The 17158-nt window shown below is 39.6% G+C and overlaps 1 protein-coding gene across 1 annotated transcript; it reads right to left on the reverse strand.

Moving 5' to 3' along the window:
• Positions 1 to 705: 705 nt before the first annotated feature.
• On the reverse strand, positions 706 to 16594 carry CREBL2 (cAMP responsive element binding protein like 2). Its single transcript, XM_081084262.1, has 4 exons — positions 16531 to 16594; positions 6953 to 7150; positions 5348 to 5492; positions 706 to 3027 (listed from the first exon to the last, which is right to left on the reverse strand). Exons 1-4 carry the CDS (start codon positions 16543 to 16545, stop codon positions 3023 to 3025), a joined length of 363 nt encoding a protein of 120 aa, XP_080940388.1. The 5' UTR covers positions 16546 to 16594; the 3' UTR covers positions 706 to 3022.
• Between the last annotated feature and the right edge of the window lie 564 nt (positions 16595 to 17158).

Here is a 17158-nt window from a genome sequence, read left to right on the forward strand (position 1 = left end):
CTTCAGAGAAAGAAAAATCCCTTCAATGCCCCCAAATACCATGTGGTTTAACAGTAATCTTCCTCTCCCTTAAAACTAAATATGTAATTAATAATAAGCAACTGATTTATTGTGAAATATAGCATTTATGTTTCCCTTTATTTTAACTAAAGGCAAGTCCAGTTTAAACCTACACTTTTTGTAATAAGCCAAATCAAGTCTATCATAACTCAAAGATGATAAAAGAAAATGCTAAATGTTGAAGCTGATAAATACTGCCAATTAGCTGGTAAACTGTGATATGAATTTGCTGCAGTAAGATAGATCCTGATTTAAATACAACAGAAATATTTTAGATAAAATAGAAAAAAATTTTAAGAACTTCAACCATATCCTAAACCTTGGCCTGGTCAGACTTATTCTGTATTATCTTCAGCCACCGTATTATATGGCAGGTCTATGCTAAATTAGTGACAGATTATGACTGGTCTAAATATACAAACATATTTCCCCCCTTAACTTCCTTTCTGTGGGTGAAAAAGAAAAAGAGAACATCCCTCTGACTCAGAGAGCGAGGAGAACAGCACTGCTCCAGAGGGACGGAGCTCACCGATCCTCACCCTGCGCTGTGCCCCCTCGGCCTGTCATTACAGGTACATGAGAGATGCTAGGTGTCCGTGTGCTGCTCCCTAACTGAAATGGGGAAAGAAATGCTCCAGCTGTTTTAATCAGTGACATTTATTGACATGCTTCAAGTGGCCAAAGCGTGCAGCGAGCACAATTCCCAAAGCGATCAAACATTCCTTTTTAAAACCAAGGAACTTTCTCTTGGTTTTGATCTACTCCAAAAGACCCAATAGATAGGTTTAGGAATAAACTCAAATAAATTGTAATTTACTTTCAACCCCAAATTATACATCTTCTACCTGACCTGAGGACAGAGTCACTGCTCTTATAAAGGTACTGGGGCTTGTGTGTGTGTGTGTCGGGGGGGGGGGGGCGGTTTGGGGAGATATAGCTCAGATAAATGACCCTGTAATTTAAAATTGCAACCAGAGAAGAAATACTTCAAGCACAATGGAGACATTCCATTGAAGAGCCACATTCATTTTGGAATGTTTGCTTTGAAAACAACTCTTCTGGGGAATTCGAAAGGTACTAAACAAAGTAACACAGAATAAGTACATCTTGCTTGGGTTGTTTTGCAAAATAAAAAATATACATTTGAGTAGACCATATGGCAAAACAGACCCATTACAACCTGAACACTATATTTAAAACACTTAAATTCTGAAAGCCTGAATATTAACAATCCTTTATCTATATTTGTGATCCTAAAAAGACATTAAATACTCTTAAACCCCCCTGTCCACCAAAACATAGAGAGACCCAACAGTCTGGGCTAGTGGTATATCAGTAGTCGCACAGGACTGGACTAGAGATCTGAGTTTGCAACCTAAGCACAAGAGATCTTTAGGAACTCAGCTAAGGGGAGGCACTTTATTCAAATGCATAGCCTAAGAGAAGGGGTGGGGAAGTACCTTGTTATCGGAAACTGTGTGGTCTATCTCATGTTCCTCCTCACAGACCATTTCGTAACAAAACATATTTTGTTTGGAAGCCAAATATTTGCTTCATTAGAGCCAAGGACAATTATAATTTAGCAGCAACAGGGCACACAACTCCTGATTTAACTATGGGAAAGAGAAGAGAGAGACTCTCAATGGGGAAATCAGAAGATTCCTAGGTCTATTTGAGTGTATCATAGTATGAGCTGGATTCCTCAACCATCCCTCCATTGGTGGCCAGGGAGAAGTGAATGTTGCTTTGATGGGAACTGGAAAGGACTGCTCTGCGCTTGTGCACCTCCTAGTGTGGTGCTGCGCACAACTCTAGCTCCAGTGTTTCACTCCAGCATGGAGGCGTAGCCGGGCCTGAACCAGATGCACACCTACAGTGTGTTTCGTTCTGGCTCAGAACACATTCATAAGGAAACCCATGTCAAGGAACAGAGTAAGTGTTTTGGTTATGGCTACAGCCATTAGGTCCATCAGCAGTTTGTCCCTCATTTTGTTCCAGATCTCTTGAGGCAGAAACTCAATCTCAGCAGCTAATTTTAATCTATTCTCTTTAGGAAAATTTTCCAAGTTAGTTGACTACACAAAGAAATATGTGTGAACATTCACTCCTGCCCTCCCCACATACACATACAATAGACATACAATAGAAACACATACATACGTATACACCCTGGATTGTCAAGATGATGTATGCTTCTGAAATGCCTAAAAGGTTATTTCTTGTTTAAAAATAAGATTTGAATAATTATTCTCCAAGTATGGATTAGGCCCTAGCAAACTGTTTTAAATACAGTTTGAGAAGACAGCAACAAAAGTTTTAAACAGAGGCTGTCTTGAGGGCTTTTCTGATGGACGCTGTTAACATGTACATTATTTAAAACTGGCATATCATTATGGATTATAAAAATAGAAATGTATATATTGGTTAATACAGATTCACAGCTTATGCTGGAATGGCTCACAGGAGAAATCTTGGTTCATGCAGAAAATAGACGTTATCAAGTACATATAAAGAAATAAAATTAGGTCCTTAAGGCTAAGAACTTAGTCATCAGCCCATTTGGTTTCTCTTTGCAGGGCAATCAAAAACATGAAAGGAGGTGACACCTAAACACATATACACATACAATTACATGGAAAGAATATAAATTAACCAATAAAGCAATGTGGAGTTAAGGTGCAAAAATACAATCTTTACCCATTTTTCTCTACTCCTGTGTTTTCAAGCATTACAACATATTAAATGCCATGGGTGGCAATGCCAACCAGAATGTTTGTACATTTTTCTAAGTGTTAAAAGTTAAAGCAAAATCCTTTGAGATCCAGGATCACACATTTGGTAGAAACTGCAGATTTACAGAGATGACTGTGGAGCAGTAGGTAGTAATACAATCTTGTCTATTCATCCTTCCTAGGAATCAGGATATTGACTTCAATCACTGACTCAACATTTTATATGATCTTCACCCTGAAAAACAAATCAAAGTTACCAATGTAAGAATGGTTTTAAAGTCTATGAAATTTAATCTGTTTTTAAAAATGCATGAAAAAACTTTTTAAAGTTTGGTATCCAGCCCTGGTCGGTGTGGCTCAGTTGGTTGGAGTGTCATCTCGTGCACTGGAAGGTCGCGGGGCAGCTCCTGATAGGCCATATGCTCGGGTTGCAGGTTTGACCCCTGGTTGGGGAGTGTGGAGCATAGGGGAGGCAACTGATCCATGTCTCTCTCTCACATCAATGTTTCCCTCTATATATTTCCCATGCCCCCTCTCCAAAAAAATCAATAAAAAAAACTTAAAGTTTGCTATCTACAGGAAGGCTATTTTAAAATACAGACTGAAGGAAAACTTTTTATTTCCTTAATTCAATTTAGATTAAGCAAACATTACCTCATCTAATAAAAGTTAACAAGCCAGTACTTCAATTTTATAAAAATTTTTTAAAAATAAAATGTTATGATATTTCCTAATAACTATTTCAAGTGCTCCCAAAGCAACCTCAATGATGAAGAAATCAATGACATGACATCTTCATTCTAAAATCTGTACAGTCTCCTTAACAAATGGGGCTGGGACAACTGGATATTCACATGCAAAGTAATTAATTTAGACCCCTACCTCATACCATATAGAGAAATTAACTTAAAATGGATCAATGACCTAGAGGTAAAAGCTAAAACTAAAAAACTCTTAGAAAAAAAGCATAAGGGTCAATCTTCATGATCTTGGATTTGGCAATGGATTGTTAGATATGACATACAAGGCACAAACAACAAAAGAAAAATAAACTGGACTTCCTCCAAATTAAAATCTTTTGTGCACCAAAGGACACTATCAAGAAAATGAAAACCTATAGAATGGGAGCAATATCTGAAAATCATATATTTGGTAAAAGAATCCATAATACATAAAGAACTCTTACAACTGAACAATAAAATGAAAAAGAACTCAATTAAAACATGGACAAGGGACTTAAAGATACATAGCTTCAAAGGAGATATACACATGGTCAACAAGCACATGAAGAGATGCTCAACATCATTAGTCATTAGAGAAATGCAAATCCAAACCACAATCAGGCGCCACTTCACACCCACCAGGAAGGCTATAGTTTTTAAAAATGGAAAATAAAAAGTATTGAAAAGATGTAGAGAAATGGGAAGCTCCATATATTGCTGGTGGGAGTGTAAAATATTTCAGCCACTGTGAAAAACTGTGTGGTTCCTGGAAAAGTTAAATATAGAATTGCCATATGTCCTAGCAATTCCACTTCTAGGTATATACCCAAAAGAATTGAAAACAGTTACTCAAACACACACTTGTACATGCATGTTCATAGCAGTACTGTTCACAATAGCCAAGAGATAGAAATAAAAATCCATAAATGAATGAATGGAAAACAAGTTGTGGTATCCATATACAAAGGGGTATTATACAGCCATAAAATGGAATGAAGTACCGGTATATGCTACAATGTGAATAATCTTGAAAACATTATGCTAAGTAAAAGAAGCCAGACACAAAAAGTCACATGCTGAGGGATCCATTTATATGAAATGTCCAGATTAGATAAGTCCATAGAGACACAAAGCAGATTCATAGCTTCCAGGGGCTGGAGGGAGAGGGTAATAGTGAGTAACTGCTGTGATGAGTTTAGGGTTTTCTTTTGGAGTGATGAAATGTTTTGCAACGAGATAGAGGTGGTGGTTGCACAACATTTTAGATGTAATAAATGCCTCTGAATTGTTACTTTAAAATATTAGTTTTATGTTATGTGACTTTTGCCTTAATAAAATAATTCTTTATAGTGATGGGCCACTATACAAGACACAGCCTGGACTAGGTGAGGACCTGGCACATACACCTCTGCTATTTCTTCATCTATAAAATAAAAAGTGTAACACCTTTATATAATTATTGGAGGAAATACTTAAGATACTTAATTTAAGTGAAAATACTTGGCAAACTGTAATGCAAAATACAAATAAAAGGTATTATTATTAACAATAACTAGAATGGTATACTCCCATTTATGGAGTAGGTCAACATAATAAAAAAACATTTCCATAAATTTATCAGTTGCACTTTATAGACCCCATGTAAAATGCATTTCAGTATTTATAATCTATTCATTTCAATTGCTTATTAGTGTATTATAAACATCAACATTTTATTTATTTAAAGATAAATATACAGAGGGAAAAAAGTCATACGTAGGCAAGTGGTCAATAGAAATCCTACCTTAAGACCCTCCTCTACATACACAGAAACTCTCCAGGTGCTGTACTCACAGGAATTGCTGTTAGCGTCTGTCTTCCCAGCCTTCATGTGCCTGGTTGAGTTCTGCTGAGATTTGCTCTGCTCTTCTCCAGTCAGTAGGGCCTTTATTTCAGAAGGGATTTTTCCTTGGTCCATTGCCATGCACCACTGCTTGTACTGAAATATGTGAAATATATTTAAGTAAAATTTTACTGGTCAGAGTTCAGGAACTACTGGTAGAAATGCTAAGAACTCCCATGTCAACAAGTCAAATTGGCTGCTGGGGATTCCATCCTCCATTGCACTTCCTATTTCCAACCTAGGACATGGATGAGGCCTGCCATCTTTCACAAGAGGGTGGAAACTGCTGCTGAATCTTCTGATGACATACTGGAGTATTGCTCAGATTAAAAAGGCCCCTCTGGTTAAAAGAATGTCTCCCCACAGTGCGCTACCAATTAGTATTCATCTCTTTTGGCTAATGATCACATTATTACTTCTATTCCTAAAATAAATACTTTTGTAATTCCTTTCTCTCTTTCATAAACATTCACTAAACATCTATTTTCTTTTTTATAATATAATTTCATTGATTTCAGAGAGGAAGGGAGAGGGAGAGAGAGAGAGAAACATCAATGATGAGAGAGAATCATTGATTGGCTGCCTCGTGCACGCCCCCAACTGGGGACGGAGCGCACAACCAGGGCATGTGCCCTTGACCAGTACTGAACCCAGGATCCTTCAGTCCACAGGCCGACGCTCTATCCACTGAGCCCAACCAGCCAGGGCATCTACTTTCTACCAGAGTGCCGGAGTGTGTACTAGGAATTAGGGTATAAAAGGATTAATTACTCCAAAGACTATGCCTTCAAGTGGCTTACATTACAGAAGGTGAGAAATAATTATAGCATAAGTCAAATTCAGTATACTAAAAAAAAAAAATTACTGAATAGTGTATATCTGAACTCTCTTTATGCCCTAACCGTATTTTCATACCTTCTAAAGAGTGGAGGTTGCCTGTCCTAGTTTTGTAATGATCATGGTACTATTATTTCTCTCTTCTCCAACCTGTCACCTCCTCCCTTAAGCTCACAGTAATGGGGTTTCAATTCTCTTTTACCTATTCTCCTTTACATTTCTACAGCCACCACCCAAAATCTGAATGAATAAATGAAAGAATGAAACATGCCAAATAAATAAATGTTTAAACAATTGGTATCATACTATTCATATTGTAGCATATTGTTATATTGCTTTTTCCACTTAGCAATATATTGTAAATGTTTTTCTATATCAAGAAATATATAGGTGTACTATGATTTTTACTGGGTGCAAAGTAGTCCAATATATGAATGTAATAACATTTACTTAACCACCCCTTATTATTGTATATTTGGGTTATTTTCCATTATTTTTCTATCATAAATACTCCTTCAATGAAATAGTCATGTACATTCCACTCCTACTAGTCGAGTATGAAAATGCTTATTTGCCCACATCCTGAATGACCAATAAATATGCTTTCCCATGTCTGTCAAATGAATCAATAGGTGAAAACTGGTTTCTTCATGTTTTAATGCTTTGACTGTGAAGCTTAGGTTGATTTTTTTCATGCATTTATTGACAGACTTTCTTACCATTTCCAGTTCCTCTCTGAGGGCACATATGGCTCTTTCCCGACTGGATACCAATTCTTCCAAATACTGATACCTCAGTTTCTTTCTGGCCCGGCATTCTCTTGCACTCTGCCGGCTCCTCTCAAGTTTTGCCTTCAAGTCAATTTTGGCTGGCTTCCGACCACGTTTGCCAGGCTTCTTTACTTTGCCTCCAATCACCTTCAGCAAGAGAGAGAAGAAATAATTTTTTGTCTTAGTTCTGTGTCTAGGAAAGTGACTATGGCTGCATACTAGCATGGAAAATATTTATAATAATAAATTAATGAAGAATGGAACTCAAAAAGCATAATCCCATCAAATGCTTTATGAGGCTCTGCTTCATAATTTGTTTTTCTGGTACCTTTGATATTATGAATTTGAGAGCAGAAGTAATATAAGTTTTCATTATTTCTTCAATAATAAAATTCAGATAGTTTAACAATAAACTTTATAAGCCATATGTAACTGGATAATAAAAACTAAAAGATTGCCGAATTTTTATTGACTTGATAAAATAGTAAGTTAAAAAAATCAATATTCAAAATTGTAAGTTCAGTATAATCTCAATGTTATAAAACAACACAAAGAAAGGATGTTATTAACAAAAGATCAACATATATTTCTCTGATAGGTATGATTATAAACAGCTTTTTCTCACCTGTATTTTTAATGATTTTTATATGTTTACAATCAGAAAAACAAAATTTGTATGTAAAATTACGTATATATAAAAACAAATAGGTATCCTAAGCAATTTGACGATAAATTCCCTCTTCAAATGTATTGAGCTCAAAGGAACACACAGGCAGTCCCTGAAATCTTCAGGATACTTCTCTTCTGCCTTTATTTATTATTTTTTAAAAATAATTCTTTATTGTTGAAAGTATTACATATGTCCCCCCCCACACACACCCTTTCCGGCCCTCCCCCTGCCCCCAGGCCCTCAGTACCCTACTGTCTGTGTCTATGGGTTATGCATATATGCATACAAGGCTTCTCTCCTGCTTTTAGAAACCTATAATTATAGTAAAATCTCCTACATTGTCTCAGGAGATTTCCACCTGATATTCATTTACCTGCATTTGGTGACTAGCAAAGTAACTAATCTCCTTCATTGTTTAGCTTTGGAACCTCCCCAAGTTCTTATACAAGATGTAACCATGAGGATGATGAAGTTTTACATACATGAGCCTGAAGTTACACATCAAATAACTTTTTTTTTAAAGAAGTCCTTCAAAGCGGGGGGGGGGCGGGCGGGGAGAGTACATTTATTACAATGAACAGGCTTGTTTGGAAAGTGCTTCAGGAGCCAATTTCTGACAAGCCACAATACAATATGCCTTTGGAGGCTACGTTATTTTAGAGCAATAGATTTTTCTTTAAATTACCAAACAACTGGATTATCCACTTTGTTTATCTGACGAGGTTCTGAATGATGTCCAGTTCTTTCTGAAAGTTACCCTCAGGGAATAAAAAGTATACTGAAAGGAATATTGCGGAGGCTTTAAAGGCCATTCTAAAAGAGAAGATGCCAATCCAACACTGGCAGGTCATTAGAATACCTGCAGAAGCTTTCCCAGGTAACAAAACTCAAAGGATTTGTTTGAAATCATTATTAATATCATACACTAACAATGCCATATAAAGGTCAGATCATTACTAAGAATAATGGTTGGGTCAAGAAAACCACACTTTAAATGTGGATCAGCTACATTTAACATACCCTGTATCATAACATGATGGTTAGCCACTGCATCTAGCATTTTATAGGATGGCTCTGAAATGAAATTGAAGGGGGGAAAAAGTCTTTCCTTTCCACCACCATCTTGAAAGCTAGCTGCTTCAGTACTACTCCCAAATTAGTTTCAACTTTTCAAAAACTTGTCTTTTAAAGCTTTCTATTCTGCATCATCATGTCTTTGTTCCAATATAATAATATATGTCTCAGGAAATTTTCCCTCAGGGTCAAATATTTGATTAGCAATTCCAGGATGACTAGTTGGTCCAAATATTACCATGGGCTAAATTATGCTTATATCACATCAACTGCACAATTTTAATAAAATGTTTTGAAATCGCCCTCCATTAAAACAAAGTGTACTTGCTTTGCTACAGCTTTTAAAAAGCAATATATTTACAGCAGAAACTCTTGTCTATAGTGAAATAAATAGTAATCACATCTATTCTTTATGTTGTAAAATGAGTCATCACACAACACTATCTATATTGCTGTTTTTAATTAATGCAGGAGTGGCTGCTTTGAGAAGCCAACAAGAGAACACAGAGTACTTTACAGATTTCATTGATTTTTGAAACACACCTCGCATAGTCATAAAAATCAAACAAAAGTTATAACCCTTCGTTTAGTTTTCATGGTAGCAAAATATTTAAATTGGAACTATTTTATTCCTTCTTTTTATTAGAAAGGCAGAGTAAATGAATCCAGGGTTCCTGTATCTTATGTCACCTCCTGTAAAATTACATTTTAAGTCACCTAACACCACTTCTCTAGCTTAACTTTTCCTCGGGAATAAATTGAATTTTTGGCTTTTGGTGCAAGCTAAAATCTCATCAGTGTACAGTTTTCAAGAGAGTCAAGTATATCACAGGATTACTATAAATTTTAAGTATAATGTGTGACAGCACTTTGTAAAGGAAAGGTTATTATACAAATGTAGGTTACTATACTAGTTGCCAACTATAGTAGTTAACGAAACTTTATATATTTCATAAGCCATAAAGATGGTGGGGTGAATAGGGGAAGTTAATTAGAAATTAGGAACCAGAAACTAACACTGAAATCAACCTCACAAATTCCTTAAATATCCCTGGGCCAAAAATAATTCTTACCTATGCTTCATAAAATTTTCACAAACTCAGTGATAACCACATTGTCCCCTTGCTCTCTCCTATTTCTTCTGTGAGGCAGCTTTTTTTTTCTCATCTGTATTTTTTATGATTTTTGAATGTTTCTAATTTATGTGTTCAAAAAGGCTGGGAATTAAGATAAAACAACTGGATTCAGCCAAGAGAGAGTTCCTGATAATTCTAAATTTAACCATTATAGAGAAAGACAGAATAGTTTGCAAAGGCCTGAGCGCAGAGGGCACAGGCTTCACAGTCAAAAGGTTTAACTTCCGCAGAAAGAGGGGGCATGACTGTAGCTGCGTGCTCTTCAGGGGCTTATGAAAAGAGGAGGTCTCCAGGGTTCAGATTAAATCCTGTTTCAAAAGGCGCTTGACTCATTTTAGGCACAAGAACAACTTAAATGCAGGGCTCAATCGGGGTGTGCAGGGAGGGCGCACTCGCAGTGGACAAGGCCTTGAGTTAGGCATGTTCTCTCATACTACCTCGCACCACTTCAGGTAAGGTAAACCCTACATCCTCATCTTTTTCAGGGAAAGGGGAACAATTAACTCATTTATTCAACAACCACTATGCCCAAACACTGTAAAACTCTAGGACTATTAATATAAGATAGGGTCCTTACTTTTAATGTCTTTAGACTCGTGAAACACAGCAGACAGGAAATAAACAATAACATTACAAAGGGCAGGATAATTGTATATACGGGAGTGCTGGTAGCGGACACACACACACAGATATGCATAGCGATCTCCTTACTTCATATATGACATTTTTTTTTTATGATGACAAAATTTTAGTTCAGAGATTTTCAATGTCAGAGAAGGGTCTAGACCAGTGATGGCGAATCTATGACACGCGTGTCAGAGGTGACACGCAAACTCATTTTTTTGGTTGATTTTTCTTTGTTAAATGACATTTAAATATATAAAATAAATATCAAAAATATAAATCTTTGTTTTACTATGGTTGCAAATATCAAAAAATTTCTACATGTGACACGGCACCAGAGTTAAGTTAGGGTTTTTTAAAATGCTGACACGCCGAACTCAAAAGGTTCACCATCACTGGTCTAGACCCAAGTCCTTTGATTTGCATTATAGCAACTTGTCATAAGATAACTCACTGTCATCAAGCATGACTATTCTCCCTAGGTTCCTAGGTAATACTCTTTTTTTAAAATATATTTTATTGATTTTTTACAGAGAGGAAGGGAGAGAGATAGAGAGTTAGAAACATCGATGAGAGAGAAACATCGATCAGCCGCCTCCTGCACATCTCCCACCGGGGATGTGCCCGCAACCCAGGTACATGCCCTCGACAGGAATCGAACCCGGGACCCTTCAGTCCGCAGGCCGACGCTCTATCCACTGAGCCAAACCGGTTTCGGCTAGGTAATACTCTTTAACTTGAACATATAATTCCCCAAAAAGGCTCTACCTAAAACTGACAGGTGTTAAATACACACTGCTATATTAATGCTATGGAGTCATTCATTTAATCCAACTCACTGTGGCATTAGGCACTTGGGAAGGCAGTGGTGAGGTTAAGTAACAAACCTGTTCATTTTATGCTTCCTTGAAATTTTTGTTTACCTATTGTGAATCTCCACACCCACCCACTGAAGTCGTGGCAATTTATTACTTTATAAAATCTCCTCCTCTCTATTCCTACTGCCTACATTAGGCAGGGCCCTCAGAGATTATTACAATAGGTTCCCAATGGGTCTCCCTACCCCCCCTTTTACCCTCTTTTTCTATCCCCCTTTCCTTAGTTATTCATCTTGCAAAGAGCTGCCAAACAAACCTTTCTTTTCAATTTATTATGATTGTATTTTTAATTTAGTGTATTTTGGTGTGTTTTTCTTCACTGTAAAAGAGTAATACCTGATCATTACAGGGAGGATGAACTTTAATGGCCCTTTGGCGATGTCACTCTCAAGCTCAAGAGAAGACCTTTGGCTCAGCACTGCTTACTAGGTCACCACAGCCAGTATACGAGTTTCCTGTGGCTGCTGTAACCATTACCACAAACTTGGTGGCTTAAAACAACTTTAATGGCCCTTTATAGAAAATTTGCCAATTCCTGCTCTAGTTTGTAACAAAATACTTATTTGCCAGTGCAATAAGCTTTAGAACAGGATATTCCCTTTCCTCATTTTCTGGGGGACTCCTATCCTTCCTTACAGATTCATTCCTACTGTGTGACCCATGGCTGACATACCCAGACAATTAGGCATCCATTCTAATACCCCCAAACCACTCTGCCTCTACTGCCTTCATTTCTTACTTCACTATATTGTAATTATTTTCCTATGTGTCTGCCTTGTCCACTGCAATATAAGCTCCTGAGAATAGTTACAAACTCTTATAGACCCCTGTATCTCTACTGTTTAGCATAGTGCCTATACATATTCGGTGTCCAACAAATGTCTGATAATTAACAAAAAAAATGAACTTTTCTGAGAAGAGCAAAACATTATTTAAACTCCAATTTCAATTGGTTTGTGTAGTATTAAAATTACCCCTTAGGGTTAAACTATCTGTAGAGGCAACCTGGTTAAAATGTTCATGTAACCTAGATCGGAAAGGCAGGCACTTTAAAATATTAATGTCTACTGTCAGGTATTTATTTAGTAGATGAGGTGGCTCGTCTGTCTTAGTCCTGTGGAAAGTATTGATGGAATAGAAAAACAGAAAAGGGAGAAAATGTCTGTGCATTGTGGTGCTGCCCAAGGAGGGTAGCTCCAACTGTAAAGGAAGGCTAAGGGGCCAATAGTGGGCACTTCAGGGGCCAAAGCTCAGGTCTGGGAAAATCAAAGAGATTTTTTTGACTAACTTAAAATTTTTGCAAGAACTAGCACTACTCACAACAACTGAATGGAACAAAAGAACCTGTCTTCTAACCTAAGGAAGATGTAAGAAACCTCACTTTCAGATAACTGTGGGTCAGGCAGGTGGAAAGGAAGTATGGAGGAGAACAGTAGCCCACAGAAACATATTGTGACCAGCAGCTGGCCACCCTCTCATCAGCCCCTCAACTGGAACTTGATGCCCTAAACTGTCAGGCTGGGCAATAAAGTATGGTGGTCTTTTATCAATTCATAGTCTGCGGCAAGAACATATCTGGTCTAGGATATTTCAATTTACTCATTCATTCATTCACTCAATAAACATAAAAGTCAAATATAAAACAAGAGCCTTCTGTCTATGATCAAAGCCTCTGGAAATATCGCATTTCAATTTTCTTTGTAACTGAATGGAGCAGGTCAGGGAGAAAAGGCTTTCATAAGAACAAGCACTTTTTTGTAGAGGTGGGCATGCAGGTGGACTCAGGAGACTCCCTCTCTCACATAATCTGACAGTTTAGGGCAGCAGTTGCCAACCTTTTGGACCTCACAGACCACCAGTGGTCCACGGACCACCGGTTGGTGACCGCTGCTCCAAAGGTTTCCTTAAACCAGTGGTTGCCAACCTTTCAGACCTCACGGACCACCAGTGGTCTGAGGATCACTGGTTGGCGACTGCTGGTTTAGGGCACAGTTTAAGTTCATATCATGTTCCATCCCATTGCCCCTATCCCATTTGGGGGCATAGTTAGGAGCAAAGGGTAGTTCAGAAGTAAACAGAGCCACAAAAGTTACACAACAGAATGCACTTAAGAATTAGTACAATGAGCCCTAGCTGGTTTGGCTGAGTGGAGAGCGTGTGGGCCTGGGGACTGAAGGGTCCCAGGTTCAATTCTGGTCAAAGGTTGCAGGCTCGATCCCCAATAGGGGTTGTGCAGGAGGCAGCAGATCAATGATTCTATTGTTGATGTTCCTCTCTGTCTCTTCCTCTCTGAAATCAATAAAAATGTATTTTAAAAAAAGAATTAGTAAAATGAGCATGTTAGGTGCCTACTACACTGTGCTGAGGACCAAGGAAGTCACTGCAAGGTGATACAATGATGATAACATTTTCTGAGTGCCTACTATGTGTTATAGACTCTGCACTCGAGGCATTATTTCTAAGCCTCAACAAAGCCTGTGAAGAAGGTATTAGACCACTCAACGGGCGGAATGTAAGTTCAGGAAAATTAAAATAACTTAGCCAAGATTTATTCCTTCCCAACTAACCTAGTAGAGATCGACTCGGTATTTGAACTGCATACTCTGGCTGGCTGGCTCAATGAAACTCATTAATAAAGCCCAGGTACATTAGGGCATTCTCTGTAATGCCACTCTGTTCCAACTCAATTCAATCACTATTAACAACCAGTACTCTATGCGGTATTAGGCACAATCCTAGACACTTGAGAGGCAAAGCTGCACCCACATTCAGATTTGTCCTGCTCTTACTCCAGGAGGCAGAATGTGGAGAGCTCCTGGCAAACTCATTTAGCACCACCAATGAAAACAACTCAGGATACAGAATCTTTCTAAAGGGAGGGCCTCCCATGATCATCATCTGTTTCTTGACCTGCTCATTCAAATACTGCCTTCCTATCACTGCTGCTCCTGCTTGCTTCATCCTCTTCCTGTTCCCTGGCCTTGCTGTCAGTGTTTGTCATCCTTTGTGCTCTCACCAGCACAGCTCCCATACGTCCAAGCCCCAATCCTCACCTGCCCTTCAGGGAACAATGGAACCTGAGACGCCATCACCCATACCTAATGTGAAGAAGAAGCATGTTATGTGTGTGAGTATGAACGTTTGTATGTACTAGGAAGACAATACAATTTTGCAGGATTGTAACAACTGGAGCCCAGAGAAAGGCAGGACTGGGCACTGCCAAAGCCTTATTACTTAAGGGCTGTTTCACGCTGTCTGACTGCGGAAAGCAGCCCAGTCTTTCTGTACATGACACTTAAATATTACTCACCCAAACCTATGACAAGCAGTCAAAGTGAAAGTGGTGTATTCACAGAGCACTATTCATCCATAGACATCTGAAATGGATTTTGTTTTCCACTCATTAAAGATTTCAGAAACTGCTGGTTTCTAAATTCTTTCATTAAAACAATGAATTAATAAAGAATGAAAACCCAATTTATTTTGTGTACCTGGTACCCTATAGGAAGTAAGATATGAATAGTCTACCCCTGAAATTTAATTTCATTCTTTTAGGCAAAACAATAAAATTTTTTTATGCCCCCTAAGGGTTTGCTTGTTTTAGAAATAACTCCTATGTGGGTTTATAGCTAAGTAAAGTAACTCAAAATCTTAAGCATTTTTCTTGGACTTCTTTGAGATTACTGAAGACTTTGAGAAAGTTATTAAATGTTTCAAAGGTGTGAAAAGGAAACAACTGAAAATTATGTAGACCATTCTGTGAGAGTCTCAAATTTAAAAAAAAAAATAAAGAACAATATGTTATTTTGGCATTCTTAAACAGCCATAACATTATTTTCTGGGAAAGATAAAGGATACAATTTGTGGATTTAATTTCAAAATTAACACTGAAAGAGCAAGCTAGCAAAGGCTTTTTGGAAAAGTTATTTTCTGATTTTTCTGGAACGTTTAGAACTCCCCCTTTCTGTCTGGGAAACACCACTTCCTATTAGGAGGGGTTTACTACTTCACAAGCAGACTGCTTCTCCAGGTGAGTCCCAATTCCAGAGTACTGTGTTGGGCTTTCCCTTCTATCACTTTTCTCAGAGCCTTCTGCAGGTACAGGAAGAGGAGATCATGTAGAATAACACCAACAGTAGTACAGAGAAGCTGGGAATCTTTCCAATCTCTCTGATAGATAGGTGAAACCAAAATTGGACAGCAGCAAAATGTTACCGGTTACCTGCAAGGGGAAAAGGGCACCCGAACAAAGAAAAAGGCTCCCTCCAGCAGCATGCTGAAGAGTGTAAGAAAGTAAGACCTCTGGAGAGCAGAGGGAAGGAGCAATTCCCACTTCAAAAACTGGCAAATTCTGTAAGTCTGATGATCAATAAGCCAACCATCCCTATCTTCGTGAAATAAAACTGGTCAACACTAACGTGGATAGACACAAAGACAAAAAGGTTATACATATGAATGACCAATAATGGACACTGCTCTTATAGTCATAAGGGTAACGGATGTGGAGAGAGAAAGGGGGTGGTGATGGGTTATTAAGACAGATGAACAAGAAGGGATTCACTACTTTTCGTAGAGAAGGCTTTCCAGAGGAGGTTAGCTTCCAGACTCTGGACGAATAGCAACAGGAGCTTAGCAAAGTGTTCCAACCAACCACAGGAAAATAGCTCAAAGGGGGAGTGAACTGATTATATGAATGGGGCATTGAGTAAGGGCGCAGGAGAGAAGAAAGGGGAACAGTCAAGGGAAACAGGGCTGGTTCAGGGTGTCCTAGTTAAGATCTCTAACCTAGAGAAAGCCTGGGCGGGGGCAAGGGCAGGCAAAAAGGGAAAGCAAAGTAATTCCTTCACGTATCTCGGTCGGCGAGTCCAGGACTAGGGTTGGCACTACCTGGAGAAGCTGACAAACAAGCTTGCCCCGAGAGTGAAAATTTCCCGGAGGAGAGGGCCCTTTGGGGAACAACGCGGCCCGCTGTCCCCCGAATTCCTGGGTGGGTACCCTGGGTACTAACTGAAGGCGCGGGGACACCTACGGCAGGTGTTTCTTGGGTGTTGGCATGGACTACAGAGCTAAGGCTCAGCGGCGGGACTTAGCGACAAGCAGGCGGCGGCGGCGGCGGCAGCTGCGCGTGCAGACCACAGGACTTACCTTACTGTCATCCATCTCGGCAGGCAGGCCAGCCTGGCCAGGCGCTCCCTCCCCCTGCCCTCCCAGCTCCGCCGGCCGGGCCCGGCCCGGCCCCCGCCCCGGGGGAAGAAGGGGATATGGTTCTGACTGCCTCCTCTCGCCTAACAGTTCGCTTCCCTGATGCCACAGTCACGGGGATGAGGGACCAGTTCAGGAATGGCAGAGCGGACCCTGGAGGCGGCCCAAAACGCCTCCCTCCGCGGCCACCGCCCCCTCCGCCCCCTCCATGACAGTCTGGGTGTGTTTACAGACGCCCTGGAGAGCTGCCGGGACACTAGGGTGGGCGGGAGCGAGGCACGCGGAATGGCCCCTCCGGCCGCCGTAGCCCCGCGGTGTTCTGGGGATTGTAGTTTCCCTTACCCAAGTCTGTACGCGGCAGACCAGGAAGGAAACTACAATGTCCACAGGGCCTCCGCCAAACGTCTGTTTTCCTCCGGCTGCGAGCGCTGCGGGGGCGGGGCCAGGCGGGAGGCCCTAAGTGCGTTTCCCACAGTCGCTCCCGCAGAGGTTTGGGCCTGGGGATCCCAGCGGTTTGGGCGCCCGGAGGAAGGAGCCTGGGGCCCCGTGGAGGCAGCCCTGAGGTGGGGAC

The sequence above is a fragment of the Myotis nattereri genome (assembly GCF_964212035.1).
Source record: "Myotis nattereri genome assembly, chromosome: 2".
NCBI classification, from domain to species: Eukaryota; Metazoa; Chordata; class Mammalia; order Chiroptera; family Vespertilionidae; genus Myotis; species Myotis nattereri.

What these genes read in the sequence shown, in the direction of transcription:
- CREBL2 (XM_081084262.1), bottom strand. An exon ending in TCAGAGAGGAACTGGAAATG is followed by an intron (nt 5,493 to 6,952) that starts GTAAGAAAGTCT and finishes CACATATTTCAG; the next exon opens with TACAAGCAGTGGTGCATGGC.